This window comes from Scyliorhinus canicula, chromosome 16 (genome assembly GCF_902713615.1).
Source record: "Scyliorhinus canicula chromosome 16, sScyCan1.1, whole genome shotgun sequence".
In the NCBI taxonomy this organism is placed as follows: domain Eukaryota; kingdom Metazoa; phylum Chordata; class Chondrichthyes; order Carcharhiniformes; family Scyliorhinidae; genus Scyliorhinus; species Scyliorhinus canicula.
The window spans coordinates 44,341,298-44,353,304 of NC_052161.1; the positions used below are offsets into that span (position 1 = coordinate 44,341,298).

Consider the following 12,007-nt stretch of genomic DNA (forward strand, 5'->3'; position numbering starts at 1 on the left):
CAGTCTTCAACTACTATCACTTTTTAAATCTAAAAAAAACCCTTAAATTACAGTCATAAATGAATTAAAACTTTTCCTTCCAGTCCATTTATATTTGCTTCCTTAAAAAAGTACTATTTTAAAAAATACTTGGCCTTTCTCAACAACAACATGTTAAATGATGGTAACAAACTCAAAATGAGTTAAAAATCACAAATTTACATTGTTTCAGAGGCATAATGTTTTCTACATAAATTCAAAGGTCAATGAAAATATTTTAGAAACCAGCAGGCTTGAAATTCAGTAACAGCTGTTAAACCTGACTAAACTTTTCACTAAACTAAAGCCATTCCAATCGCTCCAAGAGAGAGAAAATGGGATAAACAGATGTCTGGCTGCCTTACAGGAAAATAGGACACACTTGGAATGATAAGTCTCCTGAACTGTACAGAAATGCCAGCTCTACAGGGGATGCCAGTTACTACAAGTAAAGATGCCAACTTGCTATTTGACTGCACGGGTGCCACTGGGAACATTCTGCTGTGTGTGCTATCCGTAATGTATCGTGAACCTATTTAATGTATCCCAGCACAGCTACCACAGCTCCCACCAGCGCGTTGCTGTGCTGTGTTGTGATTGTAATATAATCCTGCCTCCTCTTGTCTTCCTCAACAATCAGTCTTTTCAATTTTCAACAGTTGGACATTGCATCCATCCACATTGAACCCACACAGGGAAGGAAAAGGCAAGAGGATGTACCTTTCCAGGAATTTCCGCAGTTAGCAATAAAATACACTATGCTAGCACGAAAGAATTATTTTAGCCCAGATTATGGTTCTAATTTAAACAGTTTTTGCAACATCCTGTAATCATTTAAAACCATCAAAATGTATGGGTGAAACAGGATTTATCTTTTTTGATTCATGAGATATAGACAATGGATGTACTGAATAAAGAACATCTGCTTTTTGTTTCCCCAGAAAACGTTATTTTACTATGAAAATGATATTTCCATCCTGCTCAGCAGAACAACAAAGCAAACGTATTCTTTCCCCGCCTCTTTCCCCACCTCCTTCATCATAATCTCCCCCTACCCCCACAAATAACTCCCCCCCCCCCCACCCTGTCAACCATCCCTCCCACCCTCCCACTGAATACATTTAGGTCAGAAGACTTTCCTTTAAGCAGTTTATTTGCAGTAAGCTGCTATGTTATTTTTTCACCTAACGATAGACAATGGCTTTGATTTACGGAACACTGCTTGGACTTGAGCTGGAACAAATGTGTGGTCATAGATCTCAATTCAAGATTGAATTATTGGTTCATATCCTGAGGACAAGTGTGCCTTATCTGTTCAGAACCTGCTAAATGTGTCCGAGGGCAAAAAGAAACTGGTAGAGCATGCTCCCTGTGATTCCTTTTAGAACCAACTAGCCAAGTGATGAGATTGCTCACCGGGGGACTCTAAGCCATACAACAAAATAGGGGAAAGAGAAACTCTGAAAATGCAGGGTCTCACTTCAGCTTTGTTTCAATATGTCAATGGTGCTCCAGTATGGTTTCTATGTGGATCTAAATGTTTATGCAGTACCTGTAATACTTTCCCCATGTTTATCAAGATGATCAACTTTTCCACCTTGCTTGCTAACCAGATTTGCGCATAGCGGAGCTTTTGAGTCCGAGCTAGACTTCCCCAGTTTCCCCAAGACTTGGTATATAGTGTAACATCAAGCTCATTAGAATTCCTACATTTGAAGCCTTTTGTATACTTCAAGTAAATTTAGAAACACCAGATTTCTCATAAATAATTTAGTTTCTGGCATTTGCATTAGTTATTACTGTAAACCGCACAACAGTTATTCTTCAGACCTATTAATACATTACCTATCGTTTTCTTAGCCAATAAAACACAACTATTTTATAAAGAACCATAAGGTGATATAAAAAAGAAGATTCAGTAGCCATGCTAATTTTTCTGTGGAGTGTCTATCAAGTTTGCAATTATTTGTTTCCAAATGTTTCAAAATAAAATGTTCTCAATATGTTGCTGAAGTTGTCCCGCAAATGCCTTCAAAGCAAATTGTAATATTGTATTATTATTATGATATATTGTACAAATTTTAATTTACTGTACTAGGATTGCTATTTCACCTTTCCCTATTTGCACATAAATCATTTTGCAGGTTAGAATCCCATCACTATTGATAACACAATAAATGTACAATATTAATGTGTCTTTAAATTACAGCATAATATCTGCCCAGTACATATGTTCAATAACCACTGTAATGAAACGCCATACTAACCTGAGTATTAAAATGCAAAATATATTTTTTTATAACTTTCAGCCAGACAAGAGCAATGATGAATGCTGATATTAGTGAGGAATATTAAGAAAAAATATGCAGTGCATTTGTTTTCAATAATCACTTAATATACTAAAAAGTGTTACTTGTACTATAATTGCACCCTTTATGTAGAAATTCTACTTTGAGTCCATAAGGACAGAAACACTAAAGACAAATATAATTGTATTGATTTTTCAACACCAAGTTCCTCAAACTGTTGAACCTGCCTTCAATTGCCTGACACAATCCCAGAGTGATGGCAACAACTGGTCTGCCCTATTTGATTACTAATAAGAAAGATGTCCCCTCTGTCAGATAGCTAACATTCTCCACTAAGCAAACAGCTATTCCAGCTAATCAAACATTGGCATTGCTCTCTACTGGTGGTGCATATTTCGTCAGGCTTAACTTAGGGTCTTTTCCTGGTTTAATTTTCAGACACTGAAACCAAAGTTCATGATCAGAAGATACCCCAGTAATGAAAGTGGCTGAAACTCTATCTCTGTTCAAAACGCATGGAAGATTGAAGTTTAGAAGCAAGTCATCATACCTATACTTTGCAGTAACTTTTAATATGTGACAGCAGCTATTCTATACAAATTAAATACCAGAAGCCCTTCAGCAACATATATTTATCTCTAACAAATTAGGATAATACGTAGCTAAACATTAAACCAATGACAACTAAAAGTAACATAAAATACTAAGTTACTCAGATTAGAGCACATATCTGCATTTAAAGCCAAAAGCTCTCTAGGCATAAAATACTCTTCACAGTGAGCATGGTGGCAGATGAAACTGCTTCCCTTGACAACTCACAAGCAATTACTGAATCCCCACAGAGTGAGCCACCAGGTTTCCAAGTCAACCCACCTGTGCATGATAATGCAAAAGGACAACAAATGGAACAATGCAGAATGAGCTGAATGCAAAACTGAGGGTAATGGGCATCAAAAAACAAAAATACTTTCATACCTGTCAATAATGACGGGGTCTGAGGGAGTTTCATTTCTGTTGCCGCAACTTTTTTTGTCACAACACCGGCTATAAATAAAACAAATAGTCAGAAGTACTTTTAAAAATAAATCATTATTCTCCTTCCCTCCTACCGCATCCCCCCCTCCCCCCCCCCTCGCCCCCCCCTCCCCCCCCTCAACTACACAACCCCCACCCACCGGTCACCGCTTTTAACCTCAATATTATCATGGCCAATGCATAAAAATCATAATGGCAATGTTAAAAGATTGGAAAACAACATGTTATGGTGTCTCATTTTTGCGTTGATCTCAAAAGAAAGAGGCAGGAGGCTTGGGAATAAGTTTTCACAGCTTCCGCTTTTGTTTACCTCTAATTGTCAAGCTGTTATTTCTGGAGAAGATGCAAGATGCCACCTTCAACCAATATTTCTGTGGGGCATTTAATAATTGGAACCATAACAGTCTGCACGCCCCTTTTGTGATTTAAAAAAAAATTGTTAAATATGTTTCAGAAATGTAATTGAAATTTGAATATGGCAAATATAATACATGATTATATCTTTAAAATTGTAGTTGTATAATGGTTACATGTCTAAATTGGCTAAATTAACACCATATGGTAGGCAAAGTATATAAAGCCTTTTAAATCTGACAGCTAAAGTGATTAAAGAAAGTCTACAGTCTTGCACTTACAGCTTAAATCACATCTGTGCTCTCTTCTATGTTAATTGCAATACATGCAGTGGTGGATAATAAAGAAATTTCACTTTATTGGTTGTAATTTATATTTATTACCTAGTGTGGGGAAAACTATGCTTTTGTATATTAGCACTGTTACAGTATGTTTTAAGTGAAATGACATTAAGCAATAAGTATAATAGCTAGGAATAGTATGCCCCTTAGAGCATGATACCTGCTACTGTAGCCTGAAATCCTGACTGCACTTCCTGATCAGCTCTGTTCTAACAAGCAACTATATTTCACATTCAATACATACAAAATCAATGATGCATTTTTATTTCCCTTGTAGGGTGAAACTCTTATGGCAGTTAGGAAAAAAAACAGGTGGGAAATTGCTCTTCTGACACAAATCCTGGTGATGTGCATGCTATCTAACAACAGTATGAACAATACCTCACTGCTCTAGAGAAAAGGTTAACTGACAGTATCAAAATCAATTCTCACATACATGAGCTCAATAAGTACAAAGAGTTTCTTTTTTTTATCAATAACAGATTATGGTTTATCTGTGGTTCAACGTGGTAAAGAACAGGGAAGTAAAACGACTGAATGATCTCTGACTCCTATAGTAGCACTGACAGATACATCAACTAATTATAACCTGATTCGTTTTTTTTTCTTGAAGTGCTTTAGAGTTGCGTGGGGTAATATACTAATCAGGTGAAGCGAGCGGCGTGCTAGATTTAACTTTTCCAACCCTCAAGATGTAAATAGTTGCCAGTAGTCCCAATGTTGATGATAAAGAATTTCCTGCAGTTACTAAAACGTTTAACTTCCGAAATGCAGTAACTCCTTCCATTAATGTGGGTGGAGGAATCTTGCTTTATTTAGTACCAAAGGAACAATGTTTTCAACTCGTGGGATGCAAGGGAACACTCATAATTTCCTATACAAAATAGGACTGTTATTGCAAACGGGGTTATCTCCGGGCCTGCGCATTGAATGGAGAACAATTGTGAGTGTAACTTTTTCCCACATTGACAACAGCACGCCCGCAATATAAGTAGCTTACCTGCACATTATTTCGTGTGTCAGTAGGACTCTGCACATTTCGGGGTTTTTGTCTTGCCCTTCGTATATTATCGGCTGAAGCAATTATCAGAAGAAACAACAATCAGCCATTTAACATTGAAAAGTTGCCATCAGCAAAGGACCAAATGCCGCTACACCTGGTCAGGCAGAAACAATGGTCTTTCTTTCGGGAAATGAAGGTGCATTTCCCGATCATTCCCAATGACTAATTTTCCCTGTTATCCCCATCAAACCAACAAACTTTCTTTATTTTGAAGGATGGAAGGGCCGAAAACTGGGCGCCCTGTCATTCAGAAGCCCAGCGGTCACATTTCTCTCGGGCAGAGGTTGTTGCCCTGAAGCAAGGGGAATGGTGGCTGTCATTGCCAGCTATTAATGTTCAATTCTGATAATGTGTTCTATGAGGAGGGTGGGGGGGCAATGATTCACAGGAAATCGAGGTGGTAAATTGCCTTGTTCCAGACTTCCCCCCACCCACCCACCGTGGTTATTTGGGATGTTAATATTTTATTTTGGGGTGACACGTTTTTTGGGGGGAGGGGACGCAAAGCAGATTGTGTTGTGTCTTTGCTTTCACTGCCCCGCGAACCTCCCAAAAAACCGCGGACAGTTTTTTTTCTCGCGACTTAACTCATGGAGCGAATCTGGTGTTTATTTTTCAATTACACGCAATGATTTTTTTTTCTCCTTAAAAAAAAGACAGTCTGGGAGTACGGTTGAGTAATTATTGAGCATTCGCTCTAACAGCAGCCAGATGGTGGGAGCTCTAGGTGTGTTCGCCCTATCCTCGTTCGCCTTCCAGAGACTGTTCTCCAAACGAAGAGTGAGCCACAAAACGCACCGTGCTTTTTGTTTACAACTCATCTGAGCGCATCGGATGCCAGCTCAGAGCGGCGTGCCCCCCGTATATTCAGCTGACACACTCACTTCTTCCCACATTGTGGGCAACGCACAGTCCAGATGCCTCTTATCCATTTATGGTCACTAAAATACACCCCACCTTAAGTTGGAGAGGTTAAGGGCGCCCCCTTGCTCAAAATCTTTCTCCATGGCGCCTATTGGTTTGCATTTTCTGTTACCCCCCCCCCCCCCCCCCCCACCTCCAACCCACTTTTTAACTGCGAAAAGAAAATCGGAATCAATAAATTAGTTGTCTGCGCCTTTGGCTATTTGATCAGTTAACAGGGCTTATCTGCCATCAATCAAGTGAGGAGATGAGCGCTTTTGCAAAGCCTCATTTGCAGTATTAAAATAAGAGGATGTGTGCCTAAATGAGCAGTTATCTTTTAAAACAAGATAACAATCCTTCAAACCGAGCTACTTGCAAGGGGCAAATGTTATACACCCTTTCCATTAGGCTCCGGAGATCCCGACAAACACGCGGTTGTGCAGATAAATGGGGATAAAACCATCCTGTCAACTTCTAGACCACTGGAGAACGTGGAGGGGATTGTCTGACCCTATCGAAATAACTCTTGCAAAGAATGGGAAATAGAACTGTGGCGGGGGAAGGGGGGGGGGGGGGGGTCATGATAGCTGTCAATCGCTTGTCAGATTGAAGTCTTTAATTTTAAAAAAATAAATAATTGCTGGGTCATCTCATGGTTTCTGTGTGTGGAAAAAAAATCAATCGACGTTGTTGGAAAACCGCCTTCTCTTCAAAATTCCAGAAATCCCTGCATGATCATAGTCTTGGTTTGTAAAATCTGAGTTGTGGGGAAGAAATCTGATTGCACGAGATGAACGTGTAGCCCGGATTGGGCACGTTATGCATCAAAACTCATTTGGACAAAAAAAAGGTGCAATAATCAGGCGAGAGTAACGGTTTCCAGCGGGGAGGAGGGAACCAGCCAATCGCCCGGGCAATTCCTTGAACGCTGTTCTTTATTTACAATGCCTCCGTGACAATAAAATTACAGTGTAAGACGAAAAAAAAAATGTACTGTGGAGAGGGTGAAATATTTGACGACTTTCAAGTAAAAGTGTGAACGTGCCGACTCCCGTGGCTAATTACTGTGCTGCACTTTTGATCAACCGCATTTATCATCTTTGAAGTTGCAGAAGACAGGCTAAATAATTTAATAAGCAACCGCCTGTAATTATGTTATTTACAAGGTATGACAGACAGATGATAAAGAAATACAGCTGATCTCAGGGAATGGACTGTTTCATGACCCCTGGAGCACCCTCTCGAAGTGTGCACTCTGGGCAGGGACGAAAGTTGAAGCTGAATTATGGGGACTGTGCTTGAGAGGTGAGTTGGAAACTAGAGGAGGACACGCTGGCTTTTCACCTGAACGCATTTAACACCGCAGACAAATGGGGAAGCCAACTGCCAGAGAGAGAAAAAAAAATCAGATCACGCCTTACTTCACCAAGTGCTAACTGGACGCCAGGAATTTTCCAACACACACGGATGGGCAAACTTAGCTAAGCACATATAAAAACGCGTTTCATTTGACCCCGAACTATTCAGTTCAAATACTTCAGCTCGCAAAAGTGTTGCTTTCCTCACAACATGTAAAACTGCACGGCTGTAAACTTTATAATGCAAAAAAATTAAAGGGTGTGTGTTTTTCTGTGTGGCACTCTCACCTGTTTGGTCATTGAATCGATGAGCCTGACAAAGAGATCCTGTTCTGTCCGCACCCCTAGAAATAAAGTAGTATCAAATTTAACGGTACTTAAAAAGGGAAACGCGTGTTATCAAAGGAAGAACCGCATCAACACCCAGCTCATTCTAAAAATATAAAGACAAGTTTGACTACTGTAGAGCGCTCTGCTAATTTGGCAAAATGTGAAAACTGATGTCCTTGTAATGAACGCAGTAAAATGAACTGATAGGCGATAAAACATGAATAAGATATTCGGGAGAGAAATAAAAACTGTATCCCAAGAAATTCATGAATTCTTGACATTTATTGTAAATTTTATGTTTAGTTGAAATGTGTAATTTGCAGTGAAGTGGAGCGTACAGCGCTGCTCCTTCGCGGGGGCGAATGTTTGTGTCACACTTTGTCCATTTCCCTTTTTTCCACAAGTATTCCATAATACTCAAAGGGGATTGTCACAGATGTCACAGATACCCTTAACATTTTGATTAGGATATTCAAATTTGGACTCCATGGTCAACTGTGGGCGAAGCAAGCCAGGATTACTGCTTTTAATCTTTTGGCTCAGAAATGTTACCTTAAGCATTCGTTTTGCAGCCTGCTTTAACATTGTGCAATCCACTGTTCGCTAGTTTTCCTTGCAACGGCACGGACAGGGCATGAAATTAAAACATCTTAAATGGGAATGAGGACCCAGCTTAAAGGTATGGAAGCAACCTCATGCTCACTTCTGGAGCCAATCGCCCGATAGAACAGGAAGAGGGACGTTGAAATACTTGTCTTTTAAGTTTCTTTTTACACTCAAATGCTGGCCAGATGGATTTGAAAGTTACATAAACAGTGATTAATATCACCGCCACATGACTCGCATTCAAACTCCATTCAAATATATAAAGAAAGAACAACCCGTACAGCTCTTTGGGTCAGTTCAAATTCTACTTACCATTGCTGTACAGTAACTGAAGTTTGTAGTGTATTCCATTGTTGGTTTTCTCATTATTTGGCTCCTAAAATCAACCATTATAAATGAATAATTATATCATTCATTGCAATCCGTAGTTTATTTTTCATGTCTCTTTCAATGTATTTGTTTATAATTAACTGCTTTTCTTGCCAGTATCTGACTTGTTAAGTATGCGGCGAGTTCATGGATTACATCAATAGGGAACATTTTGCTTTTAGGCTTTTTGCAATAAAATAATATTTACACACAACGCCATAAATAGGCAGCTATTTTTTCTCAGCAGCCGTGAAGCTTCTGAGAACAAGCGGAACTACACGTGGTTTGGGCGCCTCTTGAGTACCGTTAGGCTTGTTAGTTATGGTGTGCACTTAAAAACAAAGAGAGAAAATAATTTCTACCGCGAGCAACTTACTTTGTCCTTCTCCACAAAGTCCACATAAGCTGTTCTCTCGATCTCGACCGGCTGCCCTTGCCTGTCGTAAAGGGCCAGGACGAAGTGGAAAAAATTGGATTTTCTGAGGTTTGAGGGCGGCTGCTTTTCAAAATGTGCCCGAGCCAGACCCACGCCGCTGCGGGGAAGACAATAACAGTGTTATCGGTGAGAATTAAGCTGCACTGGAGACAGAGAGCAACTGATGAAAATACATGGGAGATGGGAATCACATTTGGGAGACTGGAGATTTCTTGATTTGTCGCTAGCAGTAATATGATGTAATGGAAGGGAAAGTGAAGGGGAGCAGAGGGAGAGGGGGGGGTAATTGATAGAGTATTGAGGGGATTTGGTGATTTCGGGTCGATATGAGAAACATAAAAAAAAATCTGATGGAAGATAATATTTGATTACACATACCTCTGGGCGGCCGTGTTAGCATCCACTACCCCAGCAGTGTGCAACCACGATCGGACCGGATTCATCCCACTTCCTAGCGGTTCCTCTTTCATGGTCGTCCCACCTCTCGGTATATTTTCCTGAATTCCAAACATTAAAACAATTTTCTCTCTCTCTCTCTCTGCAAAAAAACAGCTCCTGTACGGCTTGAGGGCGCAGGGAGATGTCAGATTTTTTCCCCCACAGCGGATGAAGGGGGAATAGATGAGAGATGACTTCGCTCGTTGTGATCAGTAAGAGAAAAGCCGAGTTCAGACTTGCTTCCTCTTCAAGCTGTCCCGCATTTGGCACGACATAAACAATTTTCTGGAGTAGTTCAGCGCTAGTTGGGTCGTGATCCGTTGTGGAGAAAAGTACAACTAGCGGGAAATTTGGTTTAAGAAGTTAAAAAAAATGTTGTTTGTTGATGTTGTTCTCTCAGTGTGGTGTCATCCTGGTTACAGCATCAAAGGTATTCTGCACAGGACACTGCTGAATCGACCACTTCTGACAAGGTTCTCCTGCTCCAAAAGACAAATAAACGAAAAATGATTACCATAGAGGTGTTCCTGGACACAGGAGAGGTTGATTAGGGCCTTTAGCGTCTCAGAGAATGGATGGAAACATACAAACTCAGCCCTCTTTCCCCTAGGAATGGATCCTTTCCCGGGAGCCAAAACTCTAAACCCCCGGGACCAGTAGCGCTGACAGATTCTGACGTTCAGGGGAGGAGACAGCGGCCATGTATGGAGCTTTGATTAGCATAGCCAATCGCACTGCTGCGAGGCGTGCGATTGACAGCTCCAAACCCCAGCTCCGGGCTGAGGGCCGCCCTCCTTTCTTCACTCCCTGTGCGTTTCACCCTCCTTCCCCCTTCTTGGACCGAAATTGACAACCAATAAAATCAAATGCAAGAAAGTATTATTAACATAATGAATCCTTTAGGAGAAAAAAAATGTATACAGCGCACGCGAGTTGTTTGTCTTGAAACAGGAATGATAGGGGATAAAAGTTCTTACTTTAAACACAAACTGCAGTGGAGGAAGCTGTTAGGGACATATGTGTGTGCAGCAGCAAAAAAAAACTTGCGGCTGAAGTTTGAATGAAAAGTTATGAAATAGTGCGTGGGAAATGTTTCTCGGGCCTTAAACCCGGATTTTTAGCTAGCCAGTGTAGAACAACTGTCGGAATAAAAAATCTGGAGCAGTACCCACCTGAAAAATGTCATGAATCACAATTCTGTTTTTCTCCCCACCCCCCCCCCCCCCCTCGCCCCGCCGAAGTGCGGAGGGGGGTTTCTTTGGTATTTATTCAGGACCATACGTCCCCCTGAAACAATACACCTTTTGCAGCTTGACGTTCAATTACTAAATTGCCTTCTTTCTTGTATCCATCAGGTCGTGTTATCAATTAAGGTTAAAAGATCTGGGAACGTCCACTGAATCAATATCCACACTATAAGGTACATTTATTGGAAACTATACATATATATAAAGGGGAGCGTTTCGGGCTGTGTGTCAACACAAGGAGCAGAAGAGTTGAAGTTAGATGCTTTGAACACATGCGATCACTAGGAATTCCTGAAGATCCACATGTATTTCTAACCAGATTTTTGTTGACTAAAACTAGCCTTTCGGAGGTATTAGCTGGTGCCCAGAGGAGGGGACCCCAGGGATGCAGGCTGCCCTGTGCTTTTTTTTCCTTACTAAAGGTAAGATCCCAGGCTGGAGGGAGAGTGAATCAGAGATAGTCACTTACCCAATGATCAGTTCTTTCTCTTCGTTCGCATTAGCAGTTCCATCCTTATTTTGACAATTGACACCGTACGTACGCTAATATTTTAATTAATCGGTGAAAATCGAAGTCCGAATTTTGTTATCAGGGGACACCATAACACTTGAATTTCAATACTCCGCTGAGGATGAGAAAGAGATGTGTTAGAGCAATCCATTTTCTGGTGTTGGGGGGTTAATGACTATTGCGACAGATAAGTGAATTATCAAAGCTGTTGCTATTCCGATTTCAAAATCCATTACATTGCTGGCGTCTAATTAAATACGTAAGTATAATAAAATCATATTTTATGGCGATTGAAAGTAATAAGATTAGTCTTCAGAAGCAATCATCACATATTAAGATGCCATATAGATCTACAGAATCCTAATACTGTGTTTTAAAATCAAAACGTGCAGGAAACATGCATAATAAATAAAATAATTTCTGATGCGTTATATCGACAAGAAACATCTGTATTATTAACAAATGTATGCATTTCAAGCGAAAATTAAATATAAGTTACAGCTAAGTAAATCTCGATGCTATTTTAAAAATGGAATATTTGAAATCTGTGAACATTTTAGTTCTGCGAGTCACTAGTTTATGCAGAGATGAAAAGGACCGTTATAGTAAGTGTGCATTATTATTAAGTAAGTACAGCAAACAAATTAGTTCATTTTAGCACTAACCAGTCGAAGTGAATACTTGTA

At 40.1% G+C, this 12,007-nt stretch overlaps 1 protein-coding gene across 7 annotated transcripts in view; it reads right to left on the minus strand.

Moving 5' to 3' along the window:
* The window catches only part of ebf3a (EBF transcription factor 3a), a 145,627-nt gene extending 134,215 nt beyond the window's left edge, over positions 1-11,412 (minus strand). Inside the window, exons 1-7 of one of the 7 annotated variants that reach the window (XM_038773662.1) lie at positions 11,280-11,412; positions 9,504-10,042; positions 9,066-9,222; positions 8,633-8,696; positions 7,673-7,728; positions 5,058-5,131; positions 3,303-3,371 (exon numbers count right to left, since the gene is read on the minus strand). In XM_038773662.1, coding sequence (XP_038629590.1) covers positions 3,303-3,371; positions 5,058-5,131; positions 7,673-7,728; positions 8,633-8,696; positions 9,066-9,222; positions 9,504-9,637 — 554 coding nt within the window. In that variant the 5' untranslated portion in view covers positions 9,638-10,042; positions 11,280-11,412. Of the gene's footprint in view, positions 1-3,302; positions 3,372-5,057; positions 5,132-7,672; positions 7,729-8,632; positions 8,697-9,065; positions 9,223-9,503; positions 10,259-11,279 lie in introns of those variants that run through there. The other 6 variants (XM_038773663.1, XM_038773667.1, XM_038773664.1 and 3 more) reach the window with 6 other exon arrangements.
* Between the last annotated feature and the right edge of the window lie 595 nt (positions 11,413-12,007).